Source organism: Sceloporus undulatus, chromosome 1 (genome assembly GCF_019175285.1).
Source record: "Sceloporus undulatus isolate JIND9_A2432 ecotype Alabama chromosome 1, SceUnd_v1.1, whole genome shotgun sequence".
In the NCBI taxonomy this organism is placed as follows: Eukaryota; Metazoa; Chordata; class Lepidosauria; order Squamata; family Phrynosomatidae; genus Sceloporus; species Sceloporus undulatus.
The window spans coordinates 381,203,864-381,219,775 of NC_056522.1; the positions used below are offsets into that span (position 1 = coordinate 381,203,864).

At 55.7% G+C, this 15,912-nt stretch overlaps 2 protein-coding genes across 9 annotated transcripts in view; both read left to right on the forward strand.

The window, feature by feature from the left end:
• The window catches only part of ZNF511 (zinc finger protein 511), a 4,802-nt gene extending 783 nt beyond the window's left edge, over positions 1–4,019 (forward strand). The window contains exons 2-6 of the mRNA XM_042461011.1: positions 231–313; positions 415–616; positions 2,070–2,141; positions 2,704–3,008; positions 3,944–4,019. Of these exons, the coding sequence (XP_042316945.1) occupies positions 231–313; positions 415–616; positions 2,070–2,141; positions 2,704–3,008; positions 3,944–4,019 (738 nt within the window). The remainder of the gene's footprint in view (positions 1–230; positions 314–414; positions 617–2,069; positions 2,142–2,703; positions 3,009–3,943) is intronic.
• Positions 4,020–4,474: 455 nt separating this feature from the next.
• LOC121919522 (transmembrane ascorbate-dependent reductase CYB561) lies at positions 4,475–10,155 on the forward strand. 8 transcript variants are annotated; one of them, XM_042446195.1, is made up of 7 exons: positions 4,830–4,846; positions 6,435–6,615; positions 6,952–7,225; positions 7,512–7,610; positions 7,816–7,919; positions 8,294–8,451; positions 8,780–10,155. In XM_042446195.1, exons 3-7 carry the CDS (start codon positions 7,018–7,020, stop codon positions 8,985–8,987), a joined length of 777 nt encoding a protein of 258 aa, XP_042302129.1. In that variant the 5' UTR covers positions 4,830–4,846; positions 6,435–6,615; positions 6,952–7,017; the 3' UTR covers positions 8,988–10,155. The 8 variants fall into 8 exon arrangements, with proteins under 8 accessions (XP_042302131.1, XP_042302126.1, XP_042302124.1 ...); XM_042446197.1 differs by lacking the exons at positions 4,830–4,846; positions 6,435–6,615 and adding an exon at positions 4,475–4,614 and having other exon boundaries at positions 6,973–7,225; XM_042446192.1 differs by lacking the exon at positions 6,435–6,615 and having other exon boundaries at positions 4,662–4,846; positions 7,512–7,606; positions 8,780–9,063.
• Positions 10,156–15,912: the final 5,757 nt, after the last annotated feature.

Consider the following 15,912-nt stretch of genomic DNA (forward strand, 5'->3'; position numbering starts at 1 on the left):
TGTTGGCCTCAGAGTTGCCCTGGAGGACCTAGAGATTCCTAGAGAAGTGTCCTCTCAGGAAAAGCATGGCATTTTTGTTATTTGCGGCTCTTCCATATTTCCAGTGGGGGTCATGTGCCCCTGACCCTGGCGAATACGGGGGACAAGTGTATTATTATGACTATGGAGGGGGGCGGAGGGGCCCGCCAGGGCAGAGTGACCCCGACCCCTTTCTCTCTGTCTTTGTCCAGGAGGGCGACGTCCAGCGGCACCTCTACCTCCGCCTCCTGGCCAGCCCTGTGGCCCCGGAGAAGGAAGAGGAAGAGGGGAGCCGGTGAGCGGGGGGGGGAGGATGGCCCACCCCCAGAGGACCCCCCTATCCTTCTCTTGCCCCAGACTGACCCTTTGTCTCTCTTTTCCTCTCTCTCTGGCCAGCGGTGCGGGTCCTGCACTGCGTTGCCCCTGGGAGGACTGTGGCTCGGGGCCCTTCTCTTCGCTGCCCTCCCTGGAGCACCACTACGCCTCGGCCCACCGGAGCGCCTGCGCCGCCTGCAGAGGACGGTCCTTCCCTTCACAACGCCTCCTCGAACTCCACCTCCGGGAGAAGCATGACCCCCTCCTCCTGCCACAGACAACGGTGGGCACTTGGGGGGCAAGAAGGACAGGAAGACAGGCCCAGGCTGTCTTCCCAACACTCCCAGCATGGCAGCCATTGCAGAATATCCAACCAGGGACACCCAGAAGGGCAAGAAAGCCAGCAGGTTTTATTAGCCAGGTGGCTTCAGAGGAATGTCTTCCAAAGGTCTGAAGCCCAGACCAATGGGTGACACTTGCAGATTTAATTTCAGTATCATTTAAAACCAGGGAGACCAGGAGCCCAACCGAAAAGGAAACGCGTTTCTTCAGCTGCAGCAGTGTCTCCAGAGGGGAAAAGCTTCCCAATTTCTGGAGCCCTGATTTACAAGTGACATGGTCTTTTAAATCATTTTAAACATTGAAAACTATGCATTTCATTCATTGGTTACATATAAATTAAACATTTACACCCCTCTGTACTGACTGGACGTTCAAGCCTACGTCTAACATATGTTTCGCTGGCCCTTGTGCTATCCATCGATCAAGCTAATATCTATATGTTTTCTTTCACTGCCTCCAAACTGTTTCTGCGTTGCTTCCTTTTATTTGGATTTACAGCTTAAAGCAGGAACCGTTTCAGGGTTGTTGCATTGCAGAGCAGAGCACTTGACCTGACCTGGCACCCAGCATCCTAGCAGCCCTTGCCCTCATTTCAGTACTATAATTTTCAGCTCTTGAGCTTAGTAAAAATGTCAATCCTTCAAGAGGAATATCTTCCGAAGGCCTGAAGTCCAGCCCAAGAGGTGACATACCCTTTTATAGGGATTCAGACAAAGAACATCCAAGCTATACATTGATTGGTACCTAGAATTTAAACATGGATACGTTTCATTCACTCATTGGTTACAGAAACATGTTTTGAAGCCTTGCGTGGACATCACCAATAACAATAATAACAATAAAATATATACTCTGCCTCTTCATTAAGATTGAGGCAGCTAACAACATTAAAACATTACAATACAATACAATGTCCCAGAAACCCATCCATCCACTATAACCAATAAATCATAATTATAAACAATAGCAATAAAACAATACCGTTAAAATTATTAAAGCAGACAAGGCAGGGTAGTCAATGGGTCGGTCAATCCCCATATCAGGACTGTTTTCATTCACTGTCCCAACATGGCATTCCAGCATTCCTTAACAAGCCCCCAATGACAGGGATAGTAATAATAATAATAACAATAATAATAACAACACTTTATTTTTCTCCCACCTCCCCCTTACCCGCTGCCCCTCCCTCCCTCCAAACGACATTTAGGCCACATAGCCCAAAAAACCCACACAAACCGAAACATTAGAAGAGCCATGAAGATGTCTCTTTGGCCTGTTCTGTTATCTAATACAAAAGCAGTCCTTGCCCCTAATTCAGCTTCAGGCATCAGCTAGAAAACCTAGTGGCTATTATTCTATTTGATTTTTGCCTTCCCTGTCTTCCTCCTCCTCAGCTGCCTTTCCATTGCCTGGTGGAGGGCTGCCCAGAGGCCTTCCGGAGCCCCTCCGAACGCAAGGAGCACCTGGTCGCCCAACACCAATACCCAGAAGACTTCTGCTTCCATGAGGAGGAGGAAGGAGCCCCGAGGAGGAGGAGGAGGAAGGGGCCCAAAAGGTACGTCATGGTGGTCGCCTCTCCAACCCCTCCCCCCCCCGAAGTAGAAGAGGGGACCAGAAACCAAAGGAAGCACCACCCTCCCTCCGTCTGCCCTCCTCCTCCCTGGGGGGGGGCTGTCTGTTTATGTGTCCATTTGTGCCTCTTTGGCTAACCCCCCAGGACCCCCCATTGCGTTATTGTGAGGGGTGGGGCTGGAGTGTGCTTTGCTTTTGGAGGGAGGTAGGCCAATGCCCCTATAATCACACAGCTCACCACAAAGGCTGCCCAGGTGCAGAAGGTGTGGGCCCAGAACCCTCTTGGCTGTGGCTCCACAAAGGAACTGTTCCTCTCCTTTCCTGGGAGCCTTTGCCCAGAGGAAGGGTGGCCTGCCTCTCAGGGGGGGTTTCCCTGGGGACCCCCTGCATTGCCACCCACAGGGAGGGGTACCCACTTCCACCCCCACCCCCCAGTTCTCTGCCTACTCTGGTCAGCTAGAGCCACCCTTTCAAGAACCTTCTGGACTGTCTCTCGGCCTCCATTTTGGCAGCACTAGCGCAAAGGGAAGACAGGTCCAATCCACGCACAGCAAAGACAGCGGTGGAAGCAGCAGTGTCAGCGTTGTCCCCATGGATGTGGCAGAGGGCCAGGAAGAGGTGCTGCCAGCTGCCACAGATGCCATGGAAGTGGGTCCCAGCGGGAGTGCAGAGGAGCAGCAAGACGAGGAGGAGGTGGCCACCTTCCAGCAGGTGCCGCCCAGCGTCTTTGTGGCATCAGAGAAGTGGGTCTACAGATCCCGGTGGGTTTCTTTGTCCAGGTGGGGAGGACACATGGGTTCCATGTTTTTGTGTGGCTTGATCCCAGGCGCCTTTGAGATGCAGAGGGGCAAAGCTTCCTGAGACCTTTGGCAGGCCTCAGAAGTGGGCTTGGGGGCTGCTCCTCACTTTCCACACTAAGGGCCCCATGGAGGATGGGGTGAGCAAGAGAACGGGTGACAGTGGGCTCCTGAATTGCACATCATGACAGGACTCAGCACTGATCCCCCCCCCCCACGCACACGCAAGCACATGCGCGCCATCCCTGCAAGCAGCTTGAGTCCCAGAGGAGCTGCACAAGAGCCGACCTCCTTCACAGGGCTGTTCTTCCCAGGATGGAGGAGGAGGACCCTCCCTCTGTCCCCCATTCCTGGGGGGCCTTTGGGGGGGAATCCCATCCTGGGGCTTCCTCTGCCCTTCCTTTAGGATTCTGTTGCTGGGCAAAGATCTTTTTAAAACAAGGGCAACAATGCTCAGGCAGTCTCCAGAAAGTGAACTGACCTCTGGCTGCTGTATTATTGGTTTGTTTTGCATTGTGTTTCTGGCCCATGCCTTCGGACTCCTGCGCTTGCATTCTCTGTTGCTTCTCCTTTTGGGGAGAAAGGGAGGGTGGACGCTGCAAGTGGCCTCCCAGGCAAGTGCAGAGACCCCTTTGGCCTCTGGATTGTGGCCGGGGGGGGGGATGGCCCAGGGGGCTGACGGACGGACAGACAGTAGGACCCTAGTCACCAGGCAGCAGAAGGTTGGACCCTGACCCTTCAATGGAGCAGATGGAGGGAGTGCCCTCTGCGTAGCCTCACCTTGGGAGCAGAGTGATGGGGAGGGGGTCATGGGGGTCACCTGGGAGGGGCTGGGGGGCGAGAGAGTGGGCACCGGCTGGCCTTTGACATCCTCCTTCTTCTTGTCTTTTGCCTTCCAGAGTCCCAGCTACCATTTCTTTTGGGCAAGGAGCCCCCCGGGCCTTTGAAGGCTGGAGGAGGAGGAAGAAGTTCTGAGCTCCTGGCACAGAAGGACACTGTGCTGTGCCCCCTTCCTCCCTCCTGGGTTGGGGGTGTATGGGGGGGAGGTTGATGGGAGGAGGCATCCCCCACATTGGAGGCACTGGAGGGGTGGAAGACTGGCCCCGTTGGTGTGGGGGGGGGCAGGGAGAGGTTTCCCAGAGACATTCAGAAATAAAGCAATGCTCTCAAACGAGTGCTGGGTTCCAATCTGGTTACACATCTGTTTGCAGCAGCCTATCCTTGGCACAGCCCTGCTGGGTATGAAGGAGGGCCTGGCCCCTAAATGGTGTGTGTGTGTGTGTGTGTTAACTGGGGCTCTGGGATCCCAGGGCCAAGGAGGGGGGTGAAAGGGGGGACCCATGGTGACACAATGGGGGGCATAAGCCTGACTCTTGGGAGGGGGGGGGGGGGGGTTGTTTCCTTTGCAGGAGGGGTCTCCCTCATTGCCAGAGAGAGGAAGGGGCTCTGACTCCCCCCACCTGAGAACCAGGGGCAACCCTGAGGGCGTGGCTTGGGGGCTGGGCTCCTTCCGTCTCCACTTTTACGGGGGGGGGGGGGAGCTCTGGCCTCGTGGCGGTGAGTTCCGCAGGTAGGACAGGTGCTTGGTCCCAAGGGACCCTTGCCTTACCTCTCCCCAGGGAACGACGCCGATGATGATGATGATGGTGGTGGTGCAGAGGGGGCGTGTCCCCGGGGGCGCCGCCGAGCCCCTCCCCTCGGTCCCTCTCCCCCTCCTCCTCCTGCATTTGCTGCTGTTCCTGGGTCCGATCTGGGCGGAGGGCGGGCGTCGGGCGGCCACTCCTTGGGCCAGCCAGGCGCAGGTGAGGGAACGGCAGGGGAGGGAAAGGGCTTGGAGAAGAGGGAGGAGGGGTCTGGCCCTTGCCTGCCTCTCCCCCGGGGGCCCTGGAGAGAGAAGGGGGGTCCCTCCCCCCGGGTCGGGATTCAAGGGGGGGTAGACGAGACCCCCCCCCCCGGCCAAGGAGGGGGCTCCCCTCTCCGTGGGGGAGGAGGAGGAGGAGGGGCTCCCCAGGGAAGGGGCGAGGGCCCAGCCCTTCCAAAGGAGGAGGGGGGAGAGGGAAGGTGGCTTTGGAGGCTGCGGTTCCCGGATCGCCAGCCACGACTTCCTCCAAGGCCCCGAGGGCGGCCCCAGGAGGCTCAGAGCAAGCGAGGGCCGGAGGAGGGTCCCAGAGGCCTTGGGCAGAAGGGACGGGGCAGGCTTCGGGGCTGTAGATCCGCCCGGCCTCCCTTGGCCATCCTGCCTTGGGAGGGAGAGCTCTGCCAATGGCTCTGGCCAGGGCTGCCTCCCCCGAGAGCCGAGAGGGGCCTTCCTTCCAGGCCGGGGCGGCAGGGCAGCCAGCAAGGAGAAGCTCGCCCCTGCCCTGGATGGGATCAGCTCCTGAGGGAGGCCCTGGGGCCCGAAATGCCCAGGGCTTCTTCAAGACTGAATTGCGGTTGGTGGGGTTTTGGGGCCACGTGGCCATGTTCTAGAAGAGTCTAGGACTGACATCTCACCTACATCTGTGGCTGGCTTCTTCCGAGAATGCCGGCATGGAAGAGAGGGGTCCATCTACACTGGGGGGGGGGGGTATATATACTGTGTGGCCCTAAGTTGGGAGGACCTACCCCACCCACTTCCATGCCAGCCTTCTCTGAAGATGCCAAAGCCACAGATGCTGGCAAAACATCAGGAACAAACTCTTTTAGAACATGGCCACAGAGCCCCCCAAAACCCACAAATACTATGAATGGCAGCCATGGGAGCCTTCGACTGAGCAGTTGAGTATCTTGGAGCATGTCTCTTCTTGCTTGGCTGCTTGGCTGCTGTGCTTTCAGTTCCTTGCCTGTAGGGTGACATGGACTGCATTGGAGGAAGGGCAAGTAATGGCACCTCTGACGTTGGCCCTGCAATGGGCCTTGCTCCTGGGGCAGATGGGGGGCGGCAGAGCTGGCACCTGGGCCTTGTGCCCCCCTTCCCTGTTGCCATCCATGTTCTGTGGGCTCCCGGGATCAGGGCCTCTTGGTGGAGGTGGCAAGGGGGGGCTTGCAGGATGGGGGGGAGTTATTGAGCAGGTAAGATCCTTATGCTTGCCCCCTGCCCTCTCCCAACCCTCAGGACAGCTTTCCTTCTAGCGATGGGGAGGTGACCCAGCCAGGGAGGAGGCACCTTGGGAACATTCAGACCCCCGGGAGGCTTGGGGGGGGGGCTGCCTGCCTGCCTGCCTTCTGGCCCCCTCTCTTTTCAAAGGGCAGCTGCTGCTCCTGTTTGCTGGGAGGGGACTGCTTTTCCAAGGACAGATGTCTCTGCCCAGGGGCCATTTTCCATTTCAAGGAGAGAGGACTCCAGCTGCCTCCCTCTTGGTAATTTGGTTAGCTGCGCTCTGATCGAATCAAGGCTGCCTCTCTGGCCAGGAGCGGGCACAGAAAGAGCAGACCCACTGGATGGCAGGCTGGCTGGCACCTGCGACGGTCCTCCTCTTCTGCCTCCTTGGCACTGCCCTGAGCCCAGCCCAGCAGCTACCACCAAGAGCACCTCAGCCCAAATCGGGGCTTCCAAACCCAGGGCGACCGAAGGAGGCTTGGACCCCAAAAGGTGGGGGGTGGCAAAGGAAGGGGGCCCAAGAGTGGGAGGGCAGTCCCCAGGGTTCTCTCCTACCTGTTGCAGCCTCCCAAAGGGCTTTCTCCTAGGGCTTCCGTACATGAGTGCAGCAGGCTCTGGCCAGAAAGACCGCCTGGGTTTGGACAGAGTGCAGCTGGCCAGGTTACCTGGAGGGAGGCAGTTGGGCTCCCAAAACGGGGCAGAGCCGCCCTGCATGTGTGCATACGCATGTGAGGAGGGGGCAAGGCAGGGGGGCCACCACGTGCCTCCTACATCCCCCCTCCGCAAGCTCCAAGGGGCAACCTGCTTTCCTTGGTTTTGCTCAACCAGCCCCCTCCCCTTCACTGGCAGCCTGAGACCCCCCCACTCAAGGAAACGGCCTCAGCTGAGGGCAAGATGGAGGGTTCGACCACCGGCTCCCACAGCCCCACGGGGCTCAGCTATGCGGTGGCGGCGTCGCAGATCCTGGGCCTGGCCGTGGTCACCATGATGGGGGCCTGGATGGGTCACTTTCGGGGAGGCCTGGCCTGGGACAGCCCTCAGCTCCAGTTCAACGTCCACCCGCTCTGCATGACCCTCGGGATGGTCTTCCTCCAGGCGGACGGTTAGTATTGCACGGGGAGCGTGTGGCTTCTGTGGCTGTGGCCATGGCTGGCAAGTTGGACTGGGTGGTCTCCCCCAGGCACTGAGGTCCTCCTTTTTGCAGCCTTAATTGGGAAGGGGGGCTGCCCTTTGCTCCTCTCCCCTCCCCACGCTTGGCCAGGGACCACCTTTGGTCTGGGGGCCAATGGAGGGTTTCCCCTAGGAGCCAGCTCTTTTGCCTGGTTGATGGGGGGGCTCTGCTTTCCCTCTTCTCCCTTGCTAACCCCTCTCATTACTCTGCCCCACAGCCCTCCTGGTCTTCCGCGTGTTCAGGAACGAGAGCAAACGTGCCACCAAGATCCTCCATGGCCTCCTTCACAGCCTGGCCCTTGTCGTCGCTTTGGTGGGTGAGTCATTGGTGGCTGGAGGGGGCCTGGACATCCCCATGGGGAAAGGGAAGCTGAGGAGGCCCCAGGTGTCAGAAGAGGGGGCGGGGTGCTCCCCCCATGCATCATGCTCTTGCCCCCCACTAAGCAGAAGAAGAGTGGGGGGGGCGGTGAAGGGAAGATGTGACCCCTTCCCTTCTTCCCACCATCCCCCTTCTCCCCGCAGGGCTGGTGGCCGTCTTCCAGTACCACAAGAAGCAGAACTTCCCTGACCTCTACAGCCTCCACAGCTGGTGCGGCATTCTGGCCTTCAGCTTCTACTTCCTACAGGTGAGGCAGCGGGGTGGGTGGGTGGGAGGTCCAGTGGTGGGACAGCCCCTTCTTTAGCACACACAAATACACACACACAAACGCTGGGCTTTTGCCTGCCTGGCCTCCCCTTCGATGGAGGGGCTGCCTTGCTATTTGGGAGACTGCAGGAGTGGAAGAATCCCTGGGGCTTTTTTTTGTGTGTGTGTGGCAGCTGGTTTTGTAGCTTGGGCTCCAAATTGGGCCAGTGCCCCAGCCCTCCATGGGGCCACAGGTGAAGGTGGAAGGAACCCTTCCCCTCTCTCCATTTCCTCATGGCCTCCTGCATGGGGACTCTAGGGGGCAGATGCCCCCATGCGTGGCTGCTGATGCCCCCCTCTCTCCTCCTCACACAGTGGCTGGTGGGCTTGGGGTTCTTCCTCTTCCCGGGGGCCTCCTTCTCCCTCCGCAGCTGGTATAAGCCGCAGCACGCATTCCTGGGGGCCGCCATCTTTCTTCTCTCTGTTGCCACGGCCCTCCTGGGCATCCTGGAGCTCCTTCTCTTCAAGATCAAGCAAGTCCTCCTCTTTCTCCTTCGGGGCTGTGGGTGGAGTGGGGGGGATTGTCAGCCAGGGCAGGAAGCCCCCTGGGCCTGTGGTCCCGCCACATAACTTCAGATTTCACTCCCCTTTTGGCCAATATGGTCTAGCCGTGGCTTTCCCAATGTGTCTGGGACTGCATCTCCCATGGCTCTTGCTGGCTAGAGCTGATGGGGCTTGCAGTCCAGGGCCCTGTGCTGGTCCCAAAGGGATTTTGCTGGGGTCTCCTCTTGCAGGGTGTGGTGATGGGGGGTGAGGGATGTGCTAACACAACCCCCTTTTGCTTTCTGACTCTCCTCACAGGGATACCTATGGTTCCTTTGCCCCCGAAGGGGTCCTGGCCAATGCCTTGGGGCTCCTACTGGCAGCCTTTGGGGCCATCCTGGGCTACATCCTCACCCGAGAGGAGTGGCGGCGCCCCCTCCGGGGCGAAGAAATGGCCCTCTCCATGGACTTCAAGACCCTGACGGAGGAGGAGCCTGGCGAGCGGAGTCCTGCAGACCCTCGCTGAACCCCCCCCCCAGGAGCCCTGCACTCCGCTTGCCCCTTCCTCTGGCCCTTATGTTCTGTGACTGTTTCCTGTTGCTTGGTGGCACTGCAAGCTGGACCCCTGCTCTTCCCTGGCCCCCTGCTTGCGTGAAGTGGGGGGCTGCCATGTTCCCTGTGGGCAAAAGGGGTGGCACTGTGCCTTCTCCCTGGATCTTCCCTTGGAGGGCCTCTCTCCAGCCACTGACCTCGTCTGGCTCCGTGCTGGAGAAGACTTGGAGGGGAGGGAACACATCCCTAAGGGGGTCCCTTTGCCCATAGAGGGGCACTTGGGAGGTGGGGAAGGCAGGAGGGCACTCACTTGCCCTATGGCCACTACAGACCCCTTGGAGCTGTCTAGATATTTTGGAGCCCGGGGTGAGATGGGGTGGGGGGATTGCACTTCCATCTCTTTGCTGAGAGGAGAAGATGGTGGCCGGGGGTCTCCTCTGCCAGCCCCATGTGCCCCTTTCCCTTCCTCTCTTCCCCTCTGGGCTCCCAGCGGGGCATTTGGAAGCCTCTGCTTTGCCTTTTTGGGAGAGGGGGGTCCGGTCCTGGCCCCCTGACTGGGCTTTGCAGGGGGGCCTTTCTGGTATGTGGGGGCTATGGACTTGAAAGGGGGCTTTGTTTTTGGGAAGGGGCTACATGCTGGAAATTTGCTGGGCTGGGAGCCTGGCAGGGCTTTATGGGGCTTTATTTGCTGCTTGCGGTTGCTCCCCCTCGGGGCTTCTTCCTCTTTTCTCCCCTTCCGTCTTGCTCTTCCCCAAAGGTTTGAAAAAGCTGGGCCCTCAGGCAAAGAAGGAAAAGAAGAAGAAAGGAGGGAGGGAAGGAAGGAAGAAGTTGCTGCCACTGGGGCAGGGTGCCCTCCTCCTGCCCTGCGATGAAGGCAACTGAGGTTGTTCCTGGCAGAAAGAGGGGAAATGGTCCTGCCGCTCCTCTCTTGCAGTGAGGCAGTGGCTGCGAATGCTAGGGGGCTGCTTTCTGGGCGACAGGAAGATGAGCATCTTGGGGACCAGTGGTGCCACTCCAGCCGGTGCCACGCATGGGATGCTGTCTCTCTCTTCCTTGGGACTCCTCGAGCTTCATCTGCAGAGCTTTGTTTGTCTGCAGGGCATCCCAAAAAGTGCCATCTCTCGGTTCTCATGATGGAAAAGTTGTCCTCGGTGTCGCCTTCACCCAGCTGCCCTCTTTCCTGTCCTGGTCAGTCTCGTGGTGTTTGGTGGGTGAGTGAGATCCCAATAAATATTTGCAAGGAAAAAGCCATCTGTCCAGTGCCTGGCTCTTGAGTCGCTTAGTCTTCCTTCTTGGCCTGAAGAGCTGCGGCGGCACAAGTCGGTTCTGTAAGCCCCTGGCTGGGGCCGGGGGTCAGCTGCAGTGGGTAGGGGGTCAGTGGCATCCCTTCATCGTGCCAGTGGCCCCCTCTGCGTGTCCAGCCTGGCCCCTTCCTTTCTCCCTCTTCCACTCGCCCTCCGTATGGTTTGCAGCCCACTTTGCCAAAAAATAAGAAGGCACATGGGACCCCTTTAGCCTCCCAGGAGGAGAAATATCTTGGGTGCCAAGTGGCCCCCATTTCCCCCACAAGCTCTGGTTGGGAGAGAGCCCTTTGGGCACTGAGCCAGAGGATGCCAGGCCCAGAGGGGGACATTTGGGGACCCCTAGGCAGGCTTTCTCCTAGTTTGAAATTACTGCAGTGTGCAAACTTAATTTTGCTGAACTTCCATAAGTGCCTCCTACTGCTGTGCATATGTGCAAGCCCACACATTCTCCACACCCAACATCAGCGTTGCCCCCCAAGGAGCATTTTGGGGAGGGAAGAGAGGAGAGCAGACAGAAGCAACTGGGAGGCCAGAGTTCCCTCCTTCCAGTCAGGGCAGTCGTGGGTCTTACTTTGTCCAAGGTGGGGGTCATTGGGCTGAGGCTGTAGAGCCTCCCACTCTGCAGGGATTGGGGCCCAGCTGAGGAGGAGCAAGTGGCGGAAGACTGATCCAAGGAGGTCTGCCTACCCAGAGCTCCTCTTCCAAGCCACAATGCTGGTCTAGGAAGCCCTGAGAAACCCACCCATCCTCTGCTCAAAGACCCCCCCAGAGAGAGGGAGCCCACCACCCACCACCCTCCAAGGTGGCAGTTCCTATTCCTCCATCAAACCGCTCTTGTAGTCATCACATTCTTCTTTTATGTGTCAGTTGACCTAATTGGCCCACATACTAGTCTTCCAGAGCTGCAGAGGACCATCCAGCTCCACCTTCCCCAATGATGAGTCCACTTCTGATATTTAAAGATGGCTTTCCATCATACCAGCTGTCCGCTTTCTCCAAGCTAAGCCTGCCTGGCTCCCTGTGCCATTCCTCAGAGTCCAGACCTTTGATCCATGTGTGTGTGAGCAGTGTTGTGTGTATCCAGGTGCCTCTTGATCACACGCACACATAGATGTTGTGGGTCAGCACACACTGTCCCCCTGGCGACTGTCCCAATGGGTTGCCTGGCTGCCCCTCGGATTGCCCCCTCATCCTCCGGTGCCTTCATTGGAGGAATGGGGAGGGGACCTGCCTTGGGCTCCCAGCCCAGTTGAACGTTCCCAGGGTGTTCCTCTCCTGGGGCATCCTCCTCCAGCGTCTGCTCCGCTGGCTTGGTGTTGCCTTCGCAGGCTCCTTGGGAGTTACTTTTTACCCCTCAAAGAGTCTGGGCTGGGTGGGGTTGCCATTTGCCAGCCCCTCCAATCCAGGCATCTAGTTTGCACATGATGATGCATGCTGCTTTGATTCTAATGATGCAAACACAGCATAGGAATCTCCCTTCTAAGAGAGCTAATGGCATAATGTTTATATTGCTGAACTTGCAATAGAGAGACCCAAGTTTAAGTCCTTACCTGGGCATGAAATTTACCACAACACCTTTCTACTGTTGCTACTTTTCTGCTTTGATTTGGATTTCCTGCATGGCAGGGGGTTGGACTGGATGGCCCTTGTGGTCTCTACCAACTCTATGATTCAAATCTATCTTGCAGGGTTGTTGTGAGGATTAATAGCAGGACTTTTTTGCTTTGATTGAGAATTCCTGCTTGGCAGAATGGGGTTGGACTGGATGGCCCTTGGGGTCTCTTCCTACTCTGTCATTCTATTTCTTAAGAAGGAGTTTGCCTTTGCCTTCTTCTGAGGCTGAGAGAGTGTGACTTATTGCTCATGGTCTTTCAGTAGGTTTCTATGGCTAAGCAGGGATTCGAACTCTTGTCTCCAGAGCCTTTGTCCAGGGCTCAGGCCACGCTGGCCCCCTAAAGAAAAGGGGTCACTTAATTACATTCAATGTATTTTTAATGTCACTGATGATGCTGGAGTTTCAGCAGTGACCTAATTCCAGGATTAAACCATCAATTCTTTAAGCCAGACCCTCTGCTTAAGAGCCAAGCCACCTCACATTTCTCAGCTGCTGCTCTAAGAAATGCAAACAGCAACAGGAATCCTTATTGTAGTTCGTGGCCTGAGGCTGCGTCTCTGCTGCAGAAATAATGCAGTTTGGCACCACTTTAACTTCCACTGTTTAGTACTATGGACTCCTGGGACTTGTAGTTTTGTGAGCTATTTATCCTTCTCTGTAGGCTATCTCTGGTGCCGCAGAAAGCTACAAATCCCAGGATTCCATTGCATGGCAGTTAGAGTGATGTCAAGCTGCATTATTTCTGCAGTACAGACGCAGCCATGTAGAAGAATTTAAGCCGCCAAATAGAAAGAGCAGCTTGGGAAACGTAGTGCTCACTTTGGATGAGGAGACTGAGATGGTCAGGGAGGGGCCCAGGAAAGCCAGAGGGGTCTGAGGGGAGGGGAGCAATGGAGGGGAGAGGGGGGGGGTCCCAAAATCCCCGGGGGGGGGGGACTTCCCTCCCGTCCGGGTGCGGGGGGGGGGGGAGAGACAAGGAGTGAAACCACCTCTAACTGTGTTAAGAGCCCTTGTGGTCTCTGTGATTCCCCTGAACTGAGGGGCACTTAAGCAAAAATGCAATACTGACATGTCTCCCTTCTAATCTAAAAGTAATTGAATGGGACTTTTCAGCTTATTAAAGTTTAACTAAGCTTTTTAACCCTTTTCTTCACTGGTGAAGGACGCTCCATCTGTGCAAGAGGCTGTTCCCTGTAACTTTGGGGTGCTTTGCCTTAACCCAGTGGTCCCCAAACTGTGCCCTTTAAGAGATTCTGGGTTTCAGCTCCCAGAAGCCTCAGCCCTGTTGGCCAATAGTCTGGGATTCTGGGAGCTGGAGTCCAAAATCCCTTAAAGAACACAGTTTTGCCCTCAATTTTGCTGCCACTTTGGTAGGTCCATGGGCCAAAGGGCCAGGCCCCAATGCTCGCTCCTTCCTTCCTTCCTTCCTTCCTTCCTTCCTTCCTTCCTTCCTTCCTTCCTTCCTTTCTCAGTTTTGCAGGACCTTTCCTGGGCTGCTGGAGCTGCAGCCCCATCTCCCCCTTCTTCTGCGTTTCCAGCAGCAGTGGCTCTTTGCATCCCTTACAGTGGCCTCCTCACCTGCATTTCTTTTGCAGGGCCTTGCGTCCCTTTTTGCTCCCCTAGTTTGGGCCACACTCCCACGGATCTTCTCTGTCCAGAGCCAGCCTTCCCAAGAGCTGCCCCTGGGAAGGGCAAGAGGGCCTTTCTGTGGCCACACGGCTCAGACCCACCAGCCCCACCAGCAATGGATGGACCCTCATCTCTGCCCTACAGTTTATTAGAGGATGGAAGCTGCTTCCAGGAGGAGGAGGAGGACACAGTTGGGAAGCCAGAGGATCTCAAAAGGAGACAGTATGGACAGCCAAGGGTCAGGGGGCATGGGAAGGCCATGGGGCAGCCAAAGAACCCAAGGGTCAGTTGTGGTCTGGAGGAAGACTTCTTCGAGGTGCCACATGAGGATCTTGGCCCACAATGGTGGCTGCATTGAGATCCCAGGCCCAGAGGAAGCCACTTAGGTTGTGTCCACACTGGAGAAATAACCTGACTTGGCACCGCTTTTCAGCATCCTGGCTCAAGGCTATGAAATTCAAGGAGCGGGAGTATGTTGTGGGGTCCAGAGTGGAGCTCCACTCCTCTCTGGGCCCACAACAAACTCCAACTCCCAGAATTCCATAGCCTTGAGCCAAGGCAGTTAAAGTGGTGCCAAACCGAGTTATCTCTCCAGTGTGGATGCAGCCCTAGTTAACTTGGCTCAAAGCACATCCTCTCCGTCTGCCACCTGTCTGCGCTTCCATGCGCCTTCCTTTGGTCCGCTCTCTTTATCGCAGCAGGAGCTTCCGGTTGCTTACATTCTATTACAGCAAGAACTTTGGGTTCCTTACAACAGAGGATCTCTCACTTTGAACAAGGAATATAATTAAGGAATAGCATTAACAGCTGTAAAGAAGGAAGCTCCGTATGCGTTAAAACGCATGATGGACTCGGGGGGGGGTCTGAGTCCAAGAAATGGATGTCTCAGGGCTCTGAGTCCAGCATTGGAAACGAGGGGTTTATAAACTAAGGCTGCTGCTGCTGCTGGTGGTTATTCTTCTTGGCATCATCATCCAAAAACATTATCCAAGCAACCTAAGAGGTGCCTGATGACCAATATAGAAATCAAATAGACTACATAAATGGAAGCAGAAGATGGAGAAGCTCCACTCTCTTTGCAAAAAGGAGGCCATTCGGCCAAAGGCTGTGAACTTCTAATATAAGACAATTAAACTTAACACTAAACCAAACATTGTGCCAAATACGACCTGAAAACGTCGCTGTAGAATTTAAAGATAATGTAAATATTAGATTTAACAATAGCAATAGCAGCTTCATTTATGATTTTTAGATTTAATATATATTATTATTATTATGTTTAAACTTTTATTTATATCCCGCTTTTTGTTTTGACAATCTAAGTGGTGTACAACATTAAAATGATACAATAATATAAACAATCCCCCCCTTAAAAGGATTAAACAATTCTAGCGATTAAAATTGCAAAGACTAAAGGTTTGTTGAGCCCAATGGATTGGGAGGCAGAAGAAGTCTGGACTGAAGCCAGGGACGTTGTCCAGGGGAACGGAAAAAGGCCTTATTTGCAGCCAAAGAAAGAAATAGAAACCTCAGTAGATGGCAGTCGAAACTCTTAAAACTGTCAAGGACAGATGAGAAGCACAAGGGGACAGAAATAGGGTCAAAACACCTTGAACAACTTGGGCACAGGACAAAGAGAATCACTGTAATAATCAATGCAGAGAAACAGAAGGCAGCGACTGAACAGGAAGAACAAGAGACCTCTCCCACAAGATCTGAGAAATCAAGGGGAAATTTAAACCCTCTTGGGCAGCGGTTCTCAACCTGTGGGTCACAACCTCTTTGGGGGTCGAACGACCCTTTCACAGGGGGCACCTAAGACCATCGGAAAACACATACAGTGAGCCCTCCCCTTATGTAGGGGATCTGTTCCGGATCCTCCCACATAAGGGGAAATCTGCGTATGCTTGTGTCCCATTGGAAACAATGGGGCACATGCATGTGATGGCATGGCAGCCATTGTTTTTCTCACCATGCAGCTTCCACATTAGCTGGGAGCCATGTATACTGTGCCCGCGTATGGCATGAGTGTACTGTATTTCCAATGGTAATTGGAAATTGGGGGCCGCCACAGCATGAGGAATGGTATTAAAGGGTTGCAGCCTTAGGAAGGTTGAGACCCACTGCTCTTGGGCATCTTCAGGCAGGAGAGTGTATGGTCCCATTAATCCAAGTTCACAAGAAGGACTCTGGAAGCCCCTGGCACTCTCCTTCCTTCTTTCCTTCCTTCCTTCCTTCCTTCCTTCCTTCCTTCCTCCCTCCCTCAGAAGTGCCACCATCCCGGCCCCATGGGTGACCCACAAGCAAAGCTTCATGGGACCTTTGCTCTCCCCAGCCTGACTTTGGGGAGG

Bases quoted from the DNA above. Each gene is read 5' to 3' on its own strand.
- LOC121919522 (XM_042446190.1), top strand. From the start codon at position 4,676: ATGATGATGATGATGGTGGTGGTGCAGAGGGGGCGTGTCCCCGGGGGC. The intron at 7,611-7,815 runs GTGAGTCATTGG...TTCTCCCCGCAG, and splicing joins CCTTGTCGTCGCTTTGGTGG to GGCTGGTGGCCGTCTTCCAG. The intron at 7,920-8,293 runs GTGAGGCAGCGG...CTCCTCACACAG, and splicing joins TCAGCTTCTACTTCCTACAG to TGGCTGGTGGGCTTGGGGTT.